This window comes from Squalius cephalus (genome assembly GCF_949319135.1).
Source record: "Squalius cephalus genome assembly, chromosome: 1".
Classification (NCBI taxonomy): domain Eukaryota; kingdom Metazoa; phylum Chordata; class Actinopteri; order Cypriniformes; family Leuciscidae; genus Squalius; species Squalius cephalus.
Window position 1 is genome coordinate 20,689,868 of NC_137122.1, and position 23,624 is coordinate 20,713,491.

The 23,624-nt window shown below is 42.2% G+C and overlaps 1 protein-coding gene across 1 annotated transcript in view; it reads right to left on the bottom strand.

Annotated features, from left to right (window-relative positions):
* gucy2ca (guanylate cyclase 2Ca) overlaps window positions 1-23,624 on the bottom strand; it is a 36,037-nt gene that overhangs the window by 547 nt on the left and 11,866 nt on the right. The window contains exons 8-27 of the mRNA XM_079880797.1: window positions 21,117-21,258; window positions 20,919-21,001; window positions 17,958-18,069; window positions 17,807-17,888; window positions 15,978-16,080; window positions 15,826-15,891; window positions 15,666-15,737; window positions 14,664-14,768; window positions 14,488-14,574; window positions 11,870-12,002; window positions 5,613-5,750; window positions 4,994-5,082; window positions 3,988-4,079; window positions 3,755-3,913; window positions 2,712-2,904; window positions 2,127-2,301; window positions 1,733-1,831; window positions 1,558-1,652; window positions 671-747; window positions 1-52 (exon numbers count right to left, since the gene is read on the bottom strand). The exon at window positions 1-52 is cut by the window's left edge and continues 547 nt beyond it. Of these exons, the coding sequence (XP_079736923.1) occupies window positions 1-52; window positions 671-747; window positions 1,558-1,652; window positions 1,733-1,831; window positions 2,127-2,301; window positions 2,712-2,904; window positions 3,755-3,913; window positions 3,988-4,079; window positions 4,994-5,082; window positions 5,613-5,750; window positions 11,870-12,002; window positions 14,488-14,574; window positions 14,664-14,768; window positions 15,666-15,737; window positions 15,826-15,891; window positions 15,978-16,080; window positions 17,807-17,888; window positions 17,958-18,069; window positions 20,919-21,001; window positions 21,117-21,258 (2,154 nt within the window). The remainder of the gene's footprint in view (window positions 53-670; window positions 748-1,557; window positions 1,653-1,732; window positions 1,832-2,126; window positions 2,302-2,711; window positions 2,905-3,754; window positions 3,914-3,987; window positions 4,080-4,993; window positions 5,083-5,612; window positions 5,751-11,869; window positions 12,003-14,487; window positions 14,575-14,663; window positions 14,769-15,665; window positions 15,738-15,825; window positions 15,892-15,977; window positions 16,081-17,806; window positions 17,889-17,957; window positions 18,070-20,918; window positions 21,002-21,116; window positions 21,259-23,624) is intronic.

The following is a 23,624-nucleotide window of genomic DNA, read 5'->3' on the forward strand; positions in this document are numbered from 1 at the left end:
CGTGGAGACGATCCTCTCGGCCAGATCCTGTTGCAGGCGCTGGAAGTTCTCACTGCGGATCAAAAGACACACACAGAAAGATTCAACGTGTGTGTGTGAGCATCAGTGATGTTGATGATCTTAAACAGCAGGGGTTTTCAAAAACAAAACAGGAATTTGAGATAAAAGAAAATTATTTTATAGAATGAAGTTCAATCTTTTTAAACGCTACAATATATTTTGTGAAAGGCACTAAAAATAAATCTGACTTGAAAGTTTTTCTTCAGGTTTATACATCTAACATGAGTCTAATAGAGGGTAGAATATACAGTTTAACTACAAAAAGACAATTATTTTGTAGTTTACATTTAGTAAGAGGGTTCCTTGCAAGGGGATCAAAATATTTGGGGGTCTTTGGCATTAACAAGTTTGAAAACCTTGTTATACAGCAGGAATCTGTCCTGGAATCTGATTGGTGGATCACTCTGTCAGTCAGTGGTGGTGAAATGTAAGTAACTCGATGTCTTGTTTACTGAACTGTTGTATAAAAGCAACATCACACTCCCAACTGAAGTTGCTGTGAATTGTGGCCATATGTCGTTCTGATCATACATTCTGCATGTGTAAATGTTTTTCTGGTGTATTCTGGGAGTATTTTATGATTACAGGACAAAAGTGTTGGTGGTCTTACGCTGTTGGTGGTGTCGGCAGCTTGTATTTCTGCCCGGTGACTCCAGTCAACCAGTAAGTCATCTCCTTCCCTTTACCCTGAAACACAAACACACAAACACACACACACACGCACACACACACACACACGTTGTGAGTCTCTGCTGTGACTGTGAACTCTTCTTCAACAGTCTACAATTGGCTGGAACTTGAAATAAGAGCCTGTGATTGGACGGAAGCTGAAATAAGAGCCTGCGATTGGACGGAAGCTGAAATAAGAGCCTGCGATTGGACGGGAGCTGAAATAAGAGCCTGCGATTGGACGGGAGCTGAAATAAGAGCCTGCGATTAAACAGAAGCTGAAATAAGAGCCTGCGATTGGACGGAAGCTGAAATAAGAGCCTGCGATTGGACGGGAGCTGAAATAAGAGCCTGCGATTGGACGGAAGCTGAAATAAGAGCCTGTGATTGGACAGGAGATGAAATAAGAGCCTGTGATTGGTCTGAAGATGAAATAAGAGCCTGTGATTGGACAGGAGATGAAATAAGAGCCTGTGATTGGACAGGAGATGAAATAAGAGCCTGTGATTGGACTGAAGATGAAATAAGAGCCTGTGATTGGACAGAATCTGAAATAAAAGCCAGCGATTAAACAGAAGCTGAAATAAGAGCCTGCGATTGGACGGAAGCTGAAATAAGAGCCTGCGATTGGACGGAAGCTGAAATAAGAGCCTGCGATTGGACGGAAGCTGAAATAAGAGCCTGCGATTGGACGGGAGCTGAAATAAAAGCCTGAGATTGGACAGAATTTGAAATAAAGGCCAGCGATTAGACAGAAGCTGAAATGAGAGCCTTCCATTGGCTAAAAGATTAAATAAGAGCCTGTGATTGGCTGACATCTCTCCTCACCTTCAGGTGTGTTTCGCCTCGGCGCTCGCACTCAAACTGACAGTCGGTTCGGTGCAGGATCTGGATGGTCGACTCGCTCACGTGAATCCTCAGAGCTGGAAAACACATCAGCTGCTTCACTGAAGAGTGTGTTGTTGTATATGAGTATATGTGAATGTGTGTGTTTGTGTCTTACGCAGGCCCGTAGACTCCATTCGTGACGCTGTGTTGACCGTATCTCCAAACAGACAGTAACGTGGCATCTTATTACCCACCACACCTGCCGCACATGGACCTACACACACACACACGGCAAGTAAGAGTAAGTTAGTTATTACACTAACCGTGCATTATAATCATGTGTTTATTTACCAAAACGTATAAGATAAGATTTGCAAATTGGTTTAAAATAGCAGAAAGATGAATGGCTGAGCTCATCCAAATGGACAGAACTTGATATTTGAATGATTTTTGGCTGATTTATGCATTTTGACCAGTAGGTGTCGCTGCCACAAGACGTTGCAGGAATGATTTCCAGTAAGTTTCCCGAATAACATCATCTCAGTTTTCTTCTTCCGGTGTGTCTGTACCTGAATGGATCCCGATACGGATCCACAGTGGGATTCCCGGCAGGTGTCTGAGCTGGAACGTCCCCATGAACTCCAGGATGTCCAGAGCCATGAGACAGATGTCCACCGCGTGTCTGTTCCCATTGCGTTTCGGCAGACCGGACGCCACCATGTACGCGTCACCGATGGTCTCCACCTGAACACGAATATTTCATCACATTCTGCCTTTCATGTTTTTTTATTTTTTATTATTATATTAAAACAAAAATAGTTTTTAAAATCATTAAAATATACAGTCAAACCAAAAATGACACCAGATTAGAGTTTTTATATTTTTTTGCTGTTAAATTGTGTAGTTAAATTTAACAGCTGACAGATATTCAACATAATTCATGTGTGAGACAGTCTAACAGAAGGATCAATTGATTTGATAACTCTGAGTTCTTGTCATATTTTATTACCATTTTCTAAACTATAGCGAAATGAACTGTGATAATGTGAGAAATGTTGAAGGTGTCTGAATAAAGTTTGGTTTGACTGTATATTTTTTTAAATAATAAATCATTAAAAGTGGTTGACTGTCTGCCAGACGTTCCCTCAGAGCACCTTGTAGACGTCGTGGTGGTCGAGGATGCTGTCGAAGTTCTTGTAGATGTCGTTGAGCATGTCCACCACCTCCATGGGCGTGCTGTGGTGGCAGAGGGTGGTGAAGCCCACGATGTCGCTGAAGTAGATGGTGACCTCGTCGTACAGCTCGGGCTCCACGCGACCCGTCTCCTTCAGAGAGCGCACCACCGGCCTGTGTGAGAGACAGTCTGACGCTCAGAACACACACACACTCGGGTTTCAGGTGCTTTATCACGTCAGGGTCACTTCTGCTGCTCGCCCAGCTGCTATGTGTTAGCTAGAGAATCCTAAGTAGCTGCTAGGGCATAGCTATGTGGTTGCTAGGCAGTTACTAGGGCATTGCTATGACTTTGCTAGGGCATTGCTATGTGGTTGCTAGGATATTTCTATATAGTTTCTTGGTCGTTTTTAGGGCATTGCTATGACTTTGCTAGGGCATTGCTATGTGGTTGCTAGGGTATTTCTATATAGTTTCTTGGTCGTTTTTAGGGCATTGCTATGACTTTGCTAGGGCATTGCTATGTGGTTGCTAGGGTATTTCTATGTAGTTTCTTGGTTGTTTCTAGGACAGTGCTATGAGGTTGCTGGGCAGTTGTTAGGACATTGCTATTTTTTTGCTAGGCAGTTGCTAGTGTGTACATGGGTGGTTGCTAGGGTGTTACAAGGCAATTGCTAGGACAATGCTATGTGATTGCTACATAGTTGCTAGGATGTCCTGTGTGGAAGCTAGCATGTTGCTAGGCAGTTCCTATATGGCATTAGAATGTGGTTGCTGGGCAGTTGCTAGGGTGTTCTGGGTGGTTACTGGGGTGTTGCTAGGCAGTTACTAGGACATCGCTTTGACTTTGATATGACATTGCTTTGTGATTGCTAGGCAGTTGCTAGAATATCCTGGATGATTGCTAATGTGTTGCTAGGCAGTTGCAAGGATCTTCTGGGTGGTTGCAAGGGTGTTGCTAAGCAGTTGCTAGGGTGTTCTCAGTGGGAGTTAGCTGTACATGAAGTGTGTGTGTATGTCTGACCCCGGCAGCAGCATGAAGTTGAGCTGATCGGCTCGGTCTCTCTCGGCCTTGTACAGGGCCGTTCTCTCCTCCACCAGGTGCTCCAGGTTCCTGGAGTACATCTGCAGCCGGCGGATCAGGTTGTCCATGTAGCTGGCGTTGGCCTGGTTATGAAAGTTACTGTGGAAACACACACCCGCACGTCAGTATGTGCCCACGACTCGGGTGAAACGCAAGCGGCGTCACTCACGCACCTGAAGATCTTCCCCAGAGAGCCCTCGATCCGCTTGAAGTCCGGACGCTTCTCTGGATCCTCCTCCCAGCAGCTCTTGATCAGCACGAACAGCTACAAAAATAAGTGCTGTTTACATTTAAATACACCTATATTTCACATTTCAACAACATAGAATCAGCAATAAAATCTGACATGAACTATTTCATAAATGTTGTTTCTTGCACACAAATAGCATTATTTTTTTTATTTTTTTTAGCTCCATCCAGACAATATGTGCATGCAGTCCTACAAGCTCGGATACTTCATCCTGGTGTGACGTCATTTCAAACAAAATCAGGCCAAAACAATGTTATTTTGCAGTTAGTTTGAGGAGTCGAAACAATTCGCCAAATTGAACTTTCCAGAAAAGTTTGCTCCGGCTGGTAAACGCCTTTAAACTCTCATTGGTCCGTGGTGATGATGTAATAGGTGGGTGTGGCTCTGAGGCTCCGCCTTCTTTGAGGTGTAAATCTTTTCTGTTCTTTTCTTAGCACACCTTTAGCTAACTGTGATTTTGTATATGTACATTTCTGAAATACATAACTTAGACAGTCACCTCTGATAACATATCACTCTTAATTTAAATATGGATCATGCATTTTCTGTAAAGCTGCTTTGAAACAATTTGTATTGTGAAAAGCGCTATACAAATAAATGTGAATTTAATTTAATTTAATTTATTTTGTTACTGAGATTTTTTGTTAATATATATTCATCTAGACGTTGCTGTAAGCAGTGTGTACGGCGTCGGGGTATTTTTCAAACTTTTTCCCCTAAGTGAAGAACAAAAACGTACTGTTGCCATAGTAACCGGTGCACAGCCGCAGTGACACGATTGGCTGTTTTATTTAGAAGACGGGGCTTCCTTTGCTAGAGCTACAATATTTGGGTGTTTCAGATTCTCCCATTCTTAGTAACACAAGTGAACTGTTTTTTTGGGGGGTTTTTTTTGTAGTAATGTTCTGTACAGTCTCTGGTAAGGGTACCTCTGCTTCAGTTTCTCCAACAGACTCAAAACTCAGATCTGGTCGGAAGACATTTGGGCCCCGCGGACACTGAACGCGATAGATTTTCTCTAGAAGAAATAAGGCAAACAGCACACAGAAAGAAAGAGTGAGAAACAGATGTGTTTTTTTAAGTTCAGACAAGCTCATTAAATATTCCTTTAGATCAGGGATTCGGATTCCCAAATGTTTTTATTAGCCGAACCCCTTTGACCTAAAATATTTTCTTGAAGTCACCCTGAGATTTTAAGTTTAACAATTTATTAGTTTAAACGTTTATTAATTTTATTAGTTTATTATATATAAACTAATTGAAATATTTTAATAAAAATAAGTATACTTAAATCTCTGTACTTAATGAAGTACTCTACTTAATATATGTAAAATATTATATGTATATATATATATAAAATAAAATACTTATTATTACTTATTATTATAAGCTTTTTTAACTAGAACAACACGACAGTCATGGGTTCGATTCCCAGGGAACGCACAAACTACAAATTAAGTCGCTTTGCACACGAGCATCTGCTAAATGCACAATATTTATTCTCCACATGTATGAGATAATCTGACTCTCTCTGATGTGTGTTTGTACCTGCAGTATCAGAGCAGCAGCTGGTGTGAAACGGGCTCTTCCTCAGGATGATCTCCTGCGAGATGATTGCAAAACTGTAGACGTCGCCCTTCTGAGAGATTCCCTGAACACGCATGTGCTCCGGCGCAGTCCACAGGTCTGACACAGAGCAACACTTTAGTTATTTTCTTGACATGTTTTCAATGACTTAAAGAGACTCTGAATGTTAAACTGACACTCCACAAACTGTCTGAACAGCAGCTTTATGTTAAGAGCCCATATTCTGCCCTTTTACATGGTCTTGTGTCATGATCCTGTTTCTCTTATCTTTATCTGTCTCCATCTGCTGGCCTTTTTCGGTCATTACTTCCCCGCTCTTTCTCTTTGATGCATTATCTCCCTTTCATCTATCTCAGCTGTTTCTCATTCTCTCATCACACACCTGTTTCCCATCTCCTGTCGTTTGTCTCTCTATTTCTAGTTCTCTCTTTCTCTTCTGCTCTGTCGGATTATTTCCTTCCGTCACGTATGTACTGACCATTGAGTTTACTCAGCTTAAGAGTATTGTTTCTAGTCCTGTCTTAGTCCAGTCCTGTCTTGTCCGGTCTGTTCGTTACCTGCTGTATTACCTGATCTGTGCTGTGCCCAGCCGCCTGCCGTGGAGAGTCGCAGAGTGTCCGACGCCTCACCAGTTTCCCTGGTCTCGCTGTGTACCAGTTATCCGGACCTGCCAGTTGAGCTTCTCATAGTCACTATCTGTGATCTCCTTATTTACGAACTGCCTTTGTTAACCGGCCATTGTTGGCTTTGACTTATTTCTATTAAAGAGAACTGTTTACCTGCCATTTCGCCTTTTGGATTCTCTCTGCATACCGTGACAGAATAATCCGACCAAATGGATCCAGCTAAAGGGCACCCTATCCAGGACGCTGTGGAGATTCAGGGGGCCATGCTGGGTAAGCACGAGGAGGAACTCTCCGCTGCTCGCCTTGCCATTGATACGTTGGCGTCCCAGATTAATGATCTCTCCAGACAGTTCCATCTTCTCGGCACGGACTCGTCCTCCAGCACTGCAGACGCTCCAGAGCCGCGTGTGAATAATCCCCCTTGTTATGCGGGTGAGCAAACAGAATGTATGGCATTTCTGACTCAATGTGAAGTTGTCTTCTCGCTTCAGCCCCTCACCTTTGCCAGAGAACGCTCTCGTATCGCCTACATCATCTCTCTTCTCAAGGGACGAGCTCGTGAGTGGGGTACGGCCGTGTGGAACGCTGATTCAGACTGCCTTGATCACTATACCCTTTTTAAAGAAGAGATGTTAAGGGTTTTCGACCGTTCTGTCCATGGTCCTGAAGCATCCCGTGTGTTGTCCACTCTCCGTCAGGGAAGAAGGACGGTTGCGGATTTTTCTGTGGAATTCCGCACTCTCTCCACCTCCTGTGGGTGGAATGAGCCTGCGCTTGTGGCGCGTTTCATCGAGGGACTCAACGCCGAGATCAAGGATGAAGTCCTGGCTCGTGAAGTCCCATCTCGTCTCGATCCTCTAATTGATCTGGCTCTGCGAGTGGAGAAACGCTTCGAACTTCGACGACGCGCTCGCAACATGCAACCTTCATCCTTTACTCCACCGCTGGCCACCTCCTCTGCCGCTCCTCTCACTGATCCGGAGCCCATGCAGCTGGGCGGGATTCGAATTTCAGCTGCCGAACGCCAGCGCCGCATCATGAATCGACTCTGCCTGTATTGCGGTTCTGACACTCACTTCGTTAACACCTGTCAGGTAAAAGCCAGAGCTCACCAGTAGAGAGAGGGTTACTGGTGAGCGCTTCCTCTCTACACCCTCCGCCGCCTTCACGGACTACTTTTTCTGTTCACCTCCGCTGGCCCTGCTCTTCCGCCTCTTGTCATGCCCTGATTGACTCTGGTTCCGAGGGTAATTTTTTGGACGAGACCTGGGCTCTCTCACATGGAATTCCCCTTGTCGATCTCAAGGATCCCACCACTGTCTTTGCTCTGGATAGACGGATCCTTGCCAGGATTTCCCGTGCCACAGCTCCATTAACTCTCACCGTTTCCGGAAACCACCGTGAGACTATTTCTTTTTTAATTTTTCATTCCCCTAATACTCCTGTAGTTTTGGGCCATCCGTGGCTTGTAGAGCATAATCCTCAGATTAATTGGCCTAAGGGTACTATCCTCTCATGGAATCTATCTTGTCATGTTAAGTGTTTGATGTCTGCTGTTTCTCCTGTGTCTTCTGTTTCTGTTTTCCAGGAGGAACCAGGTGATTTGTCAGGGGTCCCCGAGGAGTACTTCGATTTGCGAGCGGTCTTCAGTCGTTCCCGGGCCGCTTCCCTTCCTCCGCACCGTCCCTACGATTGTGGCATTGAACTTCACCCGGGTACTACCCCCCCTCGGGGAAGACTTTACTCTCTCTCCGCTCCGGAGCGTAAGGCTTTAGAGAAGTATCTTTCCGAGTCACTCGATGCTGGTACTATAGTCTCCTCCTCCTCTCCTGCCGGTGCGGGGTTTTTTTTTGTGAAGAAAAAGGATGGCTCTTTGCGTCCCTGCATTGATTACAGAGGTTTAAATGACATAACTGTTAAGAACCGTTACCCCTTACCACTTATGTCATCCGCTTTTGAGATCCTGCAGGGAGCCCAGTTCTTCACAAAATTAGACCTCCGCAATGCTTATCACCTTGTTCGCATTAAGGAAGGAGACGAGTGGAAGACCGCCTTTAATACTCCCCTCGGTCACTTCGAATATCGGGTTTTACCTTTCGGGCTGGTCAACGCCCCCGCCGTCTTTCAAGCCTTGGTCAACGACGTTCTCAGGGACATGCTTAATGTCTTTGTTTTCGTTTATCTCGATGATATCTTAATTTTTTCCCCCTCTCTCCAAGTTCATGTGCAACACGTTCGTCAGGTCCTTCAACGCCTTCTGGAGAACAAATTGTTCGTCAAAGCCGAGAAATGTTCGTTTCATGTCCAGTCGGTCTCTTTTCTCGGCTCCGTTATCTCTGCCCAGGGTATTAGTATGGACCCCGCTAAGGTTCGCGCTGTCATGGAATGGCCCACGCCCGACTCTCGTGTCTCCCTTCAGCGTTTCTTAGGCTTCGCCAATTTTTATCGACGTTTTATTTTAAACTTTAGTCAAGTGGTCGCTCCTCTCACCGCACTTACTTCTATCAAGACCCGTTTTGTTTGGAGTGACGCTGCGCAGACTGCTTTTGATCGCCTTAAATCTCTGTTCTCTTCCGCACCCATTCTCATCTCTCCTGACGTTTCTAGACAGTTTATTGTGGAGGTCGACGCCTCAGAGGTGGGTGTGGGAGCCGTCCTCTCCCAGCGGTCCCCCACGGATGAGAAGGTCCATCCTTGCGCGTATTTTTCACACCGCCTATCTCCCTCCGAGCGCAACTACGATGTGGGAAATCGCGAGCTTCTTGCTATTCGTCTTGCGTTGGGTGAGTGGCGTCACTGGCTGGAGGGGTCTTCGGTTCCGTTCATAGTCTGGACTGACCACCGTAACCTTGAATATATTCGCTCTGCTAAGAGACTTAATGCGCGTCAGGCCCGTTGGTCTCTCTTTTTTACTCGTTTCGATTTCACTATCTCCTATCGTCCTGGCTCCAAGAATCAGAAACCCGACGCTCTCTCTCGCCAGTTTGCTTCCCCCGAAGTCGAACCCACGGATGAGAGGATTATTCCTCAAGGATTAGTGGTGGGCGCGGCCGTCTGGGGAATTGAACGTGTCGTTAAACGCGCCCTGTCTCACTCTATCACGCCTCGCCACTGCCCCAAGGGGTTACTTTTTGTTCCTCCCTCTGCTCGTCGCGCTGTCCTCCAGTGGGGCCACTCCTCCAAGTTCTTCGGTCATCCGGGTGTTAGAGGCACTATTGCCTCTGTTTCGCAAAGGTTCTGGTGGCCTTCTCGGGAACGAGATATTCGTCGTTTTATTGCATCCTGTTCTGTCTGCGCTCAAACTAAGATCAGCAACAGACCTCCTGCAGGTCTTCTTAGACCTCTACCTGTCCCGTCGCGTCCTTGGGCACAGATAGCGCTCGATTTTATTACAGGACTTCCTTCTTCGGGAGGAAATACAGTAATCCTTACGGTTGTCGATCGCTTTTCTAAGGCGGCTCGTTTTGTTCCGCTTCCAAAGCTTCCCTCCGCGAAAGAGACTGCTCAGATTGTTGTCGATCATGTATTCAAAATACACGGTCTTCCCGAAAATATCGTTTCAGATAGAGGTCCACAATTCTCCTCCCTTTTTTGGAAGGAGTTTTGTCGCCTCATCGGAGCCTCTGCCAGTCTCTCCTCCGGTTTCCACCCGCAAACCAACGGTCAGGCAGAACGCGCTAACCAGACCATAGGACGCATTTTACGCAGTCTCGCGTTTCGTAATCCCGCTTCATGGTTCGAGCAACTCCCGTGGGCTGAATATGCCCATAATTCCGCCCCCTCGTCTGCCACCGGGCTATCGCCGTTTCAATGCTGTCTGGGTTACCAACCTCCTCTTATTTCTTCCTCTATCACCGAGTCTAATGTTCCATCAGTCAAAACCTTCATACAACGTTGCAAACGAACTTGGAAAGCGGTGAGGTCTGCCCTTTTTAAATCTCGTTCTATCACTCGCCGAGCCGCTAACAAGCACCGTGTTAAGAGTCCTCGTTATGTCCGCGGTCAAAGAGTGTGGCTTTCCACTCTCAATCTCCCGCTCCAATTCTCTTCTCGAAAACTGGCTCCCAAATTTATTGGACCGTACCGCGTTGTCAAGGTCCTTAGTCCTGTCTCTGTTAAACTCAGATTACCATGTAATCTTCGTCGTGTCCATCCGGTATTTCACGTCTCCTGTCTCAAGCCCGTAGTACACCCTCCACCCCGTCCTGTCTCTACCCCCATCCGCGTCGAGGGCTCCCCTGTCTACCGAGTCCGCAGGCTCCTCGATGTTCGTCCTCGTGGTCGTGGTCACCAGTTTCTCGTTGACTGGGAGGGGTACGGTCCGGAGGAGAGGAGTTGGATCCCTGCCCGGGACGTCCTGGACCGCTCGCTCATTGACGACTTTTACCGCTCCCGCCAGTCTTCCTCCTCTGGTGCGCCAGGGGGCGCACTTTGAGGGGGGGGTACTGTCATGATCCTGTTTCTCTTATCTTTATCTGTCTCCATCTGCTGGCCTTTTTCGGTCATTACTTCCCCGCTCTTTCTCTTTGATGCATTATCTCCCTTTCATCTATCTCAGCTGTTTCTCATTCTCTCATCACACACCTGTTTCCCATCTCCTGTCGTTTGTCTCTCTATTTCTAGTTCTCTCTTTCTCTTCTGCTCTGTCGGATTATTTCCTTCCGTCACGTATGTACTGACCATTGAGTTTACTCAGCTTAAGAGTATTGTTTCTAGTCCTGTCTTAGTCCAGTCCTGTCTTGTCCGGTCTGTTCGTTACCTGCTGTATTACCTGATCTGTGCTGTGCCCAGCCGCCTGCCGTGGAGAGTCGCAGAGTGTCCGACGCCTCACCAGTTTCCCTGGTCTCGCTGTGTACCAGTTATCCGGACCTGCCAGTTGAGCTTCTCATAGTCACTATCTGTGATCTCCTTATTTACGAACTGCCTTTGTTAACCGGCCATTGTTGGCTTTGACTTATTTCTATTAAAGAGAACTGTTTACCTGCCATTTCGCCTTTTGGATTCTCTCTGCATACCGTGACAGTCTTGATGTTGTTTTTGGTCTCTAGAACAGGTTTTCCTGCTTGAATGTTGATTATTTTCCTCATATTCTCCATTGTTGCAGCTCCTCTTTTCCCAGTCTGTCAGTAACGCTCTGTTTAGCTCCTGTCTCTATGAAGCCCCTCCTTCTGAAAAGTACACTGTGCTCTGATTGGTCGGCTGGATCAGTGTGTTGTGATTGGTCGAGCGCATCAAGTGTGTTTGGGAAATGTCCTGCCCCTAATTACCATAACCGCCAGTTTAACACACTACTAACTAACTCAACCAGGCCCCTCCCCTTTATTCTGCATATTAATGATTTAAATGAGGAATATTGTGACGTGTTCGTTCCCGGGAAACTCTAGACTACAGTGGAGGCGTTTCAGGGAGTTCAGAAACACTGACACTGATATAGAGAAGAACTGGAGCTTTTTCATGCTCAAACAGCAACATTACACACTAAAGACAGATGAACATGTGAAAAAAGCAGAATAGGTCCTCTTTAATGTGACTGTATATTGTTATATGCATGTGTATTATGTCAGTAGAGAAACAGGAAGTGATGTGGCGGACCTTTCCCGGGCGTGAGGATGGTGTTGCAGCCGAAGTCTGTGATCTTCACCACCATGCGATTGTCCACCACACAGTTGGTGGATTTCAGCCGGCCGTGAACGCCGACGTTACTGGAGTGCAGGTACGACATGCCCTGATGCCACACACACGTGATGATGTCAGCAGAGGGCAAAGGTCAAAACAGAAGCACAAAAATAACGACTGCTTCCAAACTTTGATTATACGTCCTATAATCATTATTATATTTCTGAAAATTTTAAATACTGATTCCTTATTCCATACATGAATGTGAACACATAATTTTCAAGAAGACACAAAAGGGAGCTCATTTTGTTTCTCAAAATTAATAGGATAGAAAAAAGAAATTAATGAAAAATAAAAATGTATATACTTTTTTTTATATAAAATTAATATATTAAAAAAAAAAAAAAAACATTTATAAAATAAAAATGAGACATGTTCTCGTTAGTTTACGATAATAACCATGAACATGAATGTGTTCTTAAACTACTGAAATAAATAAAATGTTGAATTTTTTTAAATATGTTTTTAAAATATATTTTAGTTCATGTTTATTGCATTTCAGGTAATGAAAATGTATTTTAGTTTTTTGTTATATACAGTGAGGAAAATAAGTATTTGAACACCCTGCCATTTTGCAAGTTCTCCCACTTAGAAATCATGGAGGGGTCTGAAATTGTCATCGTAGGTGCATGTCCACTGTGAGAGACATAATCTAAAAAAAAAAAAATCCAGAAATCACAATGTATGATTTTTTTTTTTTTATTTGACTATTTATGACTATTTATTTGTATGATACAGCTGCAAATAAGTATTTGAACACCTGAGAAAATCAATGTTAATATTTGGTACAGTAGCCTTTGTTTGCAATTACAGAGGTCAAACGTTTCCTGTAGTTTTTCACCAGGTTTGCACACACTGCAGGAGGGATTTTGTCCCACTCCTCCACACAGATCTTCTCTAGATCAGTCAGGTTTCTGGGCTGTCGCTGAGAAACACGGAGTTTGAGCTCCCTCCAAAGATTCTCTATTGGGTTTAGGTCTGGAGACTGGCTAGGCCACGCCAGAACCTTGATATGCTTCTTACAGAGCCACTCCTTGGTTATCCTGGCTGTGTGCTTCGGGTCATTGTCATGTTGGAAGACCCAGCCTCGACCCATCTTCAATGCTCTAACTGAGGGAAGGAGGTTGTTCCGCAAAATCTCACAATACATGGCCCCGGTCATCCTCTCCTTAATACAGTGCCGTCGCCCTGTCCCATGTGCAGAAAAACACCCCCAAAGCATGATGCTACCACCCCCATGCTTCACAGTAGGGATGGTGTTCTTGGGATGGCACTCATCATTCTTCTTCCTCCAAACACGTTTAGTGGGATTATGACCAAAAAGTTCTATTTTGGTCTCATCTGACCGCATGACTTTCTCCCATGACTCCTCTGGATCATCCAAATGGTCATTGGCAAACTTAAGACGGGCCTTGACATGTGCTGGTTTAAGCAGGGGAACCTTCCGTGCCATGCATGATTTCAAACCATGACGTCTTAGTGTATTACCAACAGTAATCTTGGAAACGGTGGTCCCAGCTCTTTTCAGGTCATTGACCAGCTCCTCCCGTGTAGTTCTGGGCTGATTTCTCACCTTTCTTAGGATCATTGAGACCCCACGAGGTGAGATCTTGCATGGAGCCCCAGTCCGAGGGAGATTGACAGTCATGTTTAGCTTCTTCCATTTTCTAATGATTGCTCCAACAGTGGACCTTTTTTCACCAAGCTGCTTGGCAATTTCCCCGTAGCCCTTTCCAGCCTTGTGGAGGTGTACAATTTTGTCTCTAGTGTCTTTGGACAGCTCTTTGGTCTTGGCCATGTTAGTAGTTGGATTCTTACTGATTGTATGGGGTGGACAGGTGTCTTTATGCAGCTAACGACCTCAAACAGGTGCATCTAATTTAGGATAATAAATGGAGTGGAGGTGGACATTTTAAAGGCAGACTAACAGGTCTTTGAGGGTCAGAATTCTAGCTGATAGACAGGTGTTCAAATACTTATTTGCAGCTGTATCATACAAATAAATAGTTAAAAAATCATATATTGTGATTTCTGGATTTATTTTTTTAGATTATGTCTCTCACAGTGGACATGCACTTACGATGACAATTTCAGACCCCTCCATGATTTCCAAGTGGCAGAAACTTGCAAAATAGCAGGGTGTTCAAATACTTATTTTCCTCACTGTATATATATATATATATATATATATATATATACACATATATACAGTATATACCAGTATGTCTGAAAACAGAAATGACATGCGTGACCTTTCTAGGCCATTCAGCTCAGATCTGCACTCTTGTTTACACACACACACTCTCTCTCACACACACTCACACACACACACTCAGATCTGCACATGTGTTTCCAGCAGATGTCATTCATGACGTGAGGAGGTTTATGTTTCCATCTGTGATCCATCATAAAACCATCAACGAGTGTACAAGTACATTTTAATAGACCGAGCAGTAAAAAATGGCGTCTACTGTGTGTGTACATAATGAAAAACACTCTCTCTCTCACACACACACACATACACACACACTCACCTTTGCGATGTCGTACATGACGGAGATCTTGAACTCCAGATCCATAAAGCTCTTGTCAGGATACGAGATATTATCGTTCAGCACACACTGACGGAACAAACACACACACAAGAGTCATGTGATGATGATGATGGGAATTGTTTGTCCTGTGATTTATGAGTGTGAGAGGCTTTTACCCGCAGCGATCCTCTCTCGCAGAACTCAAACACCCCGAACACGCCACAGTCGAACTTCACCGTTCCGTAGAACTTGGTCAGGTTATAGTAATCGATACGCAGCAGCTGACAGAAAGAGAGAGAGAGAAAACATACAATAACCAGGTCAGTCTCACAGAAACATGTTCATGACACATTTCAATACATGAAATTTTACAGATATATATATAAAAAAAATGGTTACACTTTATTTGAAGGTGTCATTGTTACAGTGTAATTATATATGTAAATACTGAGTAATATTAAGCAACTACATAGGGTTAGGATTAGGTTGAGGGTTAGTTGCATGTAATTATGCATAATTTACTGTTATTACTAAGGTATACATGTAACACGTGACAAGGACACTGTAAAATGAAGTGTTACCAAGAAAACTGATAAAAATGACAAAAACACAAAACAATCACAAAACTAGAACAGAAAATAATAAAATAAAATGTAATTCAATATATGAAAAAAAAAAAGTATTACTCATTACTCAATTAATAATCATTACTCAATATTGTAGCGCAGTAATTTATATTCTTATATGAATTAGCTTTTTTTTTTAAGTACCATGATAATTTTAAAGAAATTGTATATATTATGAAAAAAAATTACATTCTGAATCAAGAAAATGAAGCTTGTTTTTATCACAATTAACATTTTGTTTGCATAGTTCTGTAATTTTCATTACACTTTCAGGATGTTTTTTTCTCTAATTCTAATTAGATTCTTGTTACTGTAATGCAGTAATTTATTTTTATTTAAATGAGTATACATTTAAATCACTGCAAACAATGTGTATCATGCTGAATACATACTAAATAAATAATATATCCTTTTTTTTGCAATCCATTATTGAGAATTTAGGGTGTATTTAGTTTAGTAAAGTGTATTTAATTGTTATGGGGAGGGGGGGGGGGGAACATAAAAGCTAAAATGAACATTTTGACAGGTTTCATGAGATGAAGAGGTCTTTACAGCATTGAGCTCGATTCGCTGATCCTCAGAGAAGCTTCCGTCAGTGTTTCTCAGCTCCTTCAGAAAGACGGGCTGCAGAAACACACATACACACACATATAAACATTCATAACACACACAATACACACACACACACACACGTGTGACGGGACACACAGACCTTTTTGTCGTATCGACCTTTGTGTTGTATCTCGACGCTGTTGTCACCCTTCTTATCCTCATCGATCTACAACACACACAGAGACAGCGTCACACACTCAGAGGAAGACAGATCATCTACACGTGTAACGACAGACAGAAGGACGGGTTTACTCTCAGACTGAAGTGGTTTCTCTCTTTGTCGTCCAGCGGCGTGATGGCCGACGGGTTGATGTGAGACCATTTCTTCTGATTGATACGCACTCGCCTGTTCTGCCTGAAAACACAAACATAGGAGACATTTCTCTATAAATAAACAAATAAACAAAAAAGCTGTCACATGCTGTCTGAACTCACAGTTGTCTTCTTCCTGAGAGATACAGTATCTGGTTGATTTTATCAATAAATCACGCAGGAGAAACTCCAGCCGGAGTTTAAGATTTGTTTAAGATGCATTGGGTCATTTTTTGCATTATTTTCATTATAATAATACGCAATTAAATGATATATTTTCCTTACTGTAATGTGATAAAAAAATAATGATTCTGTATTTTTTAATTCATTTGATATATTTGTGGTTCATATTTTTAATTTATATTTTTACTTATAAACATGTATATTGCACACACATTCTGTACATATTACTCATGTTCATGATTAGGACATTTACAGGTCAACACATTAAATATAAAATTGTTTTTAGTAGGTGTATTTTATTGGATTTATTTAAAAATTAATTAAATTTTGATTTTATTTATTGAAATTATATATATATGTAAAAATAATTGCTCTCCCTCTCTCTCTCTCTCTCTCTCTCTCTCTCTCTCTCTCTATATATATATATATATATATGAAGAGTTCAGATGCAAAAGCCTCTAAGTGCCATCTGAAATTTTCTTATAGAATGACCATTTTTATCAAGCTTGTATATTTAAGTTCAGTAATTTCACTTAAATGACAATTATTAAGGTAATTTTCATTGCCATTTAAGTGAAATTACTGAACTTAAATATACAAGTTTGATAAAAATGGTCATTCTATAAGAAAATTTCAGATGGCACTTAGAGGCTTTTGCATCTGAACTCTTCATATATACTGTAAAAATGAAAATTAGCCCATGATTTCCTCACCCTGCAGTCATCCTAGTTGTATATGACATTCTTCTTTCAGACGAATGCAATCGGAAGTATATTATAAAATGTCCTGGCTCTTCCGAGCTTTATAATGGCAGTGAATGGGGTCCATACAAAGTCCATACAAGTGCATCATATCCATCATAAAAGTGTCCCAAACAGCTCAGATCAACTAAAATAAATAGCTTCTGGCTCCCATGAGCCATGTGGAGCACTTTTATCACGGATGGATAGGCTCTGACAGACTTCCAAAAACATACCCATTGACTCCCATTATAAAGGTTGGAAGAGCCAGGACTTTTTGTTATATAACTCCGATTGTATTCGTCTGAAAGAAGAATCTCATATACATGTAGGATGTGTTCAGGGTGAGTAAATCATGGGCTAATTTTCATTTTTGGTTGAACTATCCCTTTAATGTTTGCCACTAAAAAATCTCATCTTAAATAAATATCTAAATGGTCCTAAAATAGGCCTTGATTTATTTTAAGATGGCGACAATTGTAACTCTTTTTGTGACGTATTTCCTTTTTAAACTGGAAGTCTGTATGGGACACGTTCAAATAAATAGGCAATAATCTTTGGTATAGGCTACAGCCGCGAACATGATTTGTTTAATTTTCTAGTAACATTCTCATTCTTATGGAAGTTAGTTTCCGCCATGGAATGTAACTAGAAAATTATGTTTACGACTGTAAACCAAAAACTATTGGCTAAACACAGAATTGTGAGTGAAAAAAAATCAGAATTATAAGATAAAATAAATCGCAATTACCTTTTTCTAATTGTGAGTTTATGTGTATATAAAAATTAAAAAAAATCAGAATTGCGAGTTATACAAGATAAAAAGTCGCAAAATTCTCATTGTACCTGTACAAGATGAAAGCGATGGCCGTGGCGATCACCACACTGAGCCCGAGGACGATCATGACGATGTTCTGAATCTGCATACCTGAGAAACACATGCTAGCGTGATGTCATCTGTCACATGACGCTTTATAAACTAATACGAGCCGGTTACCGTGAGCGGGTTTGTCACTGGGCAGCCGTGATCCGTCCCAGTACAGTTCAGGTTTCGTGTGATTCAACTCCGTGGCATTCAGAGACGTGTTGAAGACAAACAGCGTCCTATACTGAATACAAACACCAGATATATATTTATTAGTAGGAGGTTTAAAAAAAAAAAAAAAAAAAAAAGATTTTTTTTTTTTTTTTTTTTTTATAATTTGTAGTTTTACACATTTTTATGATTTGATTAATTATAAACTTTACGTCAACTCAAACTTATATGGAAAAATTATATATAGAATTTTATTTATGATAAATTATATAATTAAATCAATTATCATTAAATCATAAAATTTTATATTTTTAAATATATATGCAAATTTTACATTTCTTTATTAAATGAGAAAGCATACACTTTTCAAAGCTAGAAAGAAAGAGGTGAACAACACAAAACCCATTTTACTTCTGTAATGTGATGTAATGTGAAACGGATTTTCCAGGCTTTACGTGTTTTCACTGTTGTACGGTAGCGGGCGCTATTACGCACCTTCTGACATAGTAATGAATCTCCTGATCAAAACACAGACGAAGAACAAAAAGAAACTACAACGTGCATAAGCAATGCTTTTATCGTTTATGATCGTTGTAGTAGAAATTAAAAATTTCTCAGCTTTTTGTTAAAAATGTTGATTTGGGGGCCATGAAAGTTTTGTGAAAAGGATCAAAAACGCTGATGGTGGCTGGCAACTTTTTAATTTTAAACGTTGACCGGTGTCACGTGTGGCTGCTATAAACAAGTGCATGAAGATGAAGATGCAGACAAAATAGTCTTTAATCCAACAGTCCAACGAATACAGGAGAATAACGAGGAGAAACAACCACATAACCTTGACGTCACCGAACAATGGGACAACACAGAATCATTAATCAGATCCACTGGGAAACTGGGTCAAATGTCAGGCACAGGGAAAACAGATTCAAACACAAACTCAAAACACATATAACAGAACAGAACCCTGACAGTGCGCCCCCCTCTGGAAAGATGGACCGTACAATGTCCAACTGAGGAGGTAGAGCGGGGGCTATGGAGGAGGACATGGAAGAGGGACAAAAACAGTCAGGGCAGGTAAACAGTCCATGGGGGAGTGGCGGGAAGATGGAAGGAGACACAAGAGATAGCAAGGTGACAATGCAGGTCTGGAGGGGCCAAGGTGGAACTGACAGCTCTTGGTACTCAGGCAGAGGCGGGGACCCGGAAGATCGTGATGGAGCCGGAGGACCGAGGACAATGGCGTAGCAGGAGGGAAGGCAGAGCCCAGTGGAGTCACAGGGATGGAGGGCAGAGGTGCAGCCAGAAGCCAGGAGGCCTCTGGTGGAACCAGGGGGGCGCCTGACCAAGGTGGAGATGAGGGGACGGGGAGCCTGGTAGAACTGGTGTGATGATGGACCAAGGTGGAGCTGAGGGAGCATTGAGGCAAGTGGAGCCAATAGGTCGGAGGACCGGGGTGGAGCCCGGGGCTCTGTGGCTGGAGGCGGAGCTGGGACTGGAAGACCTGAGGTAAATACACTGTACTGCAGGGGACTGACAGAGATCAGCTGAGGAAAGGCTGGTGAACAAGATGGCTTTGGTAGAGGAGGAGGGAGAAGGAGGCTGGGCGGGAACTCTGGAAACACAGGAAGTTCTAAGTTGGGCCGAACCAGCGGGGACACAGGAGATTCAAGGCTGGGCCGAACCAGCGGGGACACAGGAGATTCAAGGCTGGGCCGAACCAGCGGGGACACAGGAGTTTCAAGGCTGGGCAAAATCAGCAGGGAAACAGTAAACACAGGGCTGCGCAGAACCATTGGGGAAGGGAGATTCAGGGCAATTATTTCCTCAGAGGAATCCCAAAAAAATAGTCCAGGTTTAATTCATTCAGAGCAGCGGTGTCCATGGGCTCATGCTCCAGGGCAGTGTGCGGCTCGGCTTGATGTACTGGCTCGTTGTCCGCGGTGGAGTTCTGCTGTAGCTCCGTCGGGCATTGTGACGGCTGACTGGGCTCTTGGTTGGAGTCTGGAGTGGGGCTGGTGTCGTCCTCCGCGGGGCAGATGGTGAACGGCAAGTCGTTGTTGACCAGCACTCACTCCACGAATGCGGCGAAGTTGTAACGAGGAACTTTCCTGACAGGCGTGCCTTTGACTGCTTGCTGAGGTTTGAGATGTAAAACACGCAAAGCGAGCTGTCTGGATAGTGAGTTTGGCACACCAACTCCAAAAAATGACTGGTGTGAGAATGGGTTTTAATGAAGTTGTGTTATTCTTTGTAGGAATTGACTCTGGTTGTTTTTAATGTTTAATTGTCTATTTGTGTTTTTTTGTAATGTGCAATGGTGGCAAATCAGTTAAATTTTCTAATCTAATCTAATCTAATCTAATCTAATCTAATCTAATCTAATCTAATCTCTGCTCCAGGCATAACCGGCCAACAGCAGGAATGTCCATGGTGATAGGGAGGAGTTAAAAAAAAGAGAGGGAAAAACGCCACAAAAAATACTGCTTTGGTTCGTCACGGGTGGCTGCTATAAACAAGTGCAAAAGTGCATAAAGACTTGAAAGTGTCTCCAACTGAATAAGAATAATAATAATAGGTAGTGCATTGATTCATTCTTAGTGACACGAGTCTTTTGAATCCGTTCAGTCACCATTTCTTCATATTTATGCCAGTCGCGACACAAATGAGCATCTTGTTTGTCATGAGTGAATCATTGAAAACTAATAAGAAAAATAAGAGGTAGTGCATTGATTCATCCTTAGTCTTTTGAATCTATTGACGCAAAAGAATCGCTCACATTCGATCAGTGGCCATTTCTTCATGTTTATGCCAGAATGTGGCGACACAAATGAGCCTCTTTTGTGTGTTAGTATGAGCCATTGAATTGAAAGGAAAACAGCCTTATAATACATTATTCTATCTTCATGACTCCAGAAAACTCACCTTGTTTGAGGTGGATGTGTAAACCACAGACAGATTGAAGTCTCTGTCTCCACTGCCGTCTAATTCATAGTGTCCACCCACACCTGAACACACACACACACACACACACACATCAATATTACATCAATATCTATCATCATATTAACTTAATAAACAATGAGTGCTGATCCAGACTGGTGTTGTTTTTTCAGCTCTTACCATCAAATGTCATGTTCCTGAAGGGATGTTCAATGATGCCGCTGCTCTCACCCTGTTTCTTTATCTCCAGCAGACTGTCTCTCATCATTTTACCGAAGAGAACCACGGCATCATGGTAACCCACCACATAATCGTTCAGTGCCTGCAGGATGGGAGGAAAGACACATCATGAGAGACACGTCACCAGTAAGAAACCATTGATTCATTCAGGGTAACATTGGCATTGAAAGCACACATGGAGAAGGAGTGTCACCATCCTGACAACTTTGGCAAACTATTTTTAACGTTGTGTTCAGATACTAGTTTTCTGCACAGTATCGGCCGGCTTGTTCTTGTTTTCTTGTGTATTTTTTACTCCTTAATAGTAGTCCATATCGACTACTATTAAGGAGTAAAAAATGTTCTGTGCAACAGTATACAATATTCCAGAGACTCCCATACTTTTTTTTTTTTGACATCTAAATCCATTTGAGCTAAAATATTTACTTGAAATTTGTTGTACTTCTGAAATTTTGAGTTAATGTTTGAACAATAAAAAATAAAAATATATATTTGCTAGTGGTGGGCCGTTATCGGCGTTAACGTGCTGCGTTAACGTGAGACTCTTATCGGGCGATAAAAAAAATATCGCCGCTAATCTATTCTCAAAGTTGGGTTGGGAGCTGGGTCTATACTACGCGAGCTATGATGACTTTCACCTTGATATTTTAGCGCGGATGTATACCTAGCCGAATTCGGTTCGGTGTTCGGTACGCATTTTCAAACCGAACGGTACGTTGGACCATTTTTCCTGCCGACCATAATTTCGTTATTTCAAATGTAGGCGCGTTGCGCGTGGCAAGCGCACTCATAATGTAAAAGAGACGCTGGCGCGACCACAACATTGTCCGAAATCAAATGGCAAACGTAATGTAAGCGGAACGAAACTGAGCTACTCGTTATTGTGAGGTTGACGGACCGTTGTTTATCAGTTTGGACCAAAGCAGCGCGAGCCGATCGTGATCATGTCACACTGCTACTACACAGCGCTAAAGATCTAGTAAAGAAAGCATTTTAATTCGCCACAGAAGTAATAACATTGCTGCGAGATCTAGTGAGAAACATTCGCATTTCTCCGCTATTAACGGATCAAACAGTGCATGGAAGCCAGGAATTAACATTGTGCCATGAATGAACTATCCAGTGTCCACAGATCTGCAACATTTACCATGCACTAGGCTACTGTAAAACTAACTGCAACCATGGAAGTTTGGCAGGAATAGTAGGCTATAATGCTTTCAAGTAACATTACGTTGGTTTTATTTTGACATTATGAATAAAACTGCTGCCCTCAATGTTAATCTGAACTAAAAATAGACCTTTGTTTATAACTACTACAATATTAGGCTACTGGTACATTTCATTTTTTCCAAGGAGCTGTTTTGTTTTATATGCTCATAAGAAGAGTCTATTATAGCTCCTCCATCATTGCTCAAAGTAAAAAAAATAAATAAAACAAAATCATACATTATTATGTTAGTTTTAATAATAATAATAAAAAAATCTCTGGCATTTCTTCACAAGTTCTTTTAAATGTAACTTTGTATTTAAGAAACACGTGCCCTTTTGTCATTATTTGGGTAGGGGCGTAGCAGCCATTATAAAAGTGGGGGGGACAAAAGCTGTATGTGACCATAGGACGTGACCCAAAGGTGATGTTCATTTTCCTGGCTCAAAACGAGGCGGAGGTGGTAAAATCCTAATAATGTTTAATAATAAGATAATTAAATGTGTATTTTTTTGTAGATCATCATATACCCTAATGTGTTTCCCACAATATTTTTGTTGGTGGAGCTTGGTACCTCTAGGGGGGTCCGGGGGCATGCCCCCCCGTAAGAAAATTTTGTACATTTTAAAGATAAATTCATTAATCTGGTGCACTTTGAGTCACCCGAATCCACTGTTAAAAATAAATAATCCACCCACAAACCGCCCGATGATATTCTCTGATTTAGATATCTGCATCTGATCACATTACAATTATTCAAATTCTGGTATCAAATTATTCAAATTATGGTAACATATCACACTGAAGTAGGCTGATTTAAAATGAACATTTATTTAAAATAAAAGTTCTTCTTTTGGCAAAATTACATTTCCTTATAGCCTAAACAGAGGCTTTACTCCCTTCAAACTTAAATTGTCAATGTTTCATTACATCACTGTTTGAAAACACAATTTTTTTTGTACCTTTTATAAAGGCATTTTCCCCCTAATTTTATGCTCCATCTTTCATTTTAAATTCTTAAATTTGATCAATATATTCAATTAAAATAATAAGACACCAGGCTGTTACCAATCAAATTAAATATATAACTGTATTAAATTAGATTATTTTAAATATTTTTGAATATACAAATAAGGAATGTTGAAAAGAATATACTTTATGAAACTAAACCGCCAGTAGGAGGCGGCAGGCGACCGTCTTAATGAGCGAGTCATTGAGTCATTCATTCAAACGATTCGTTC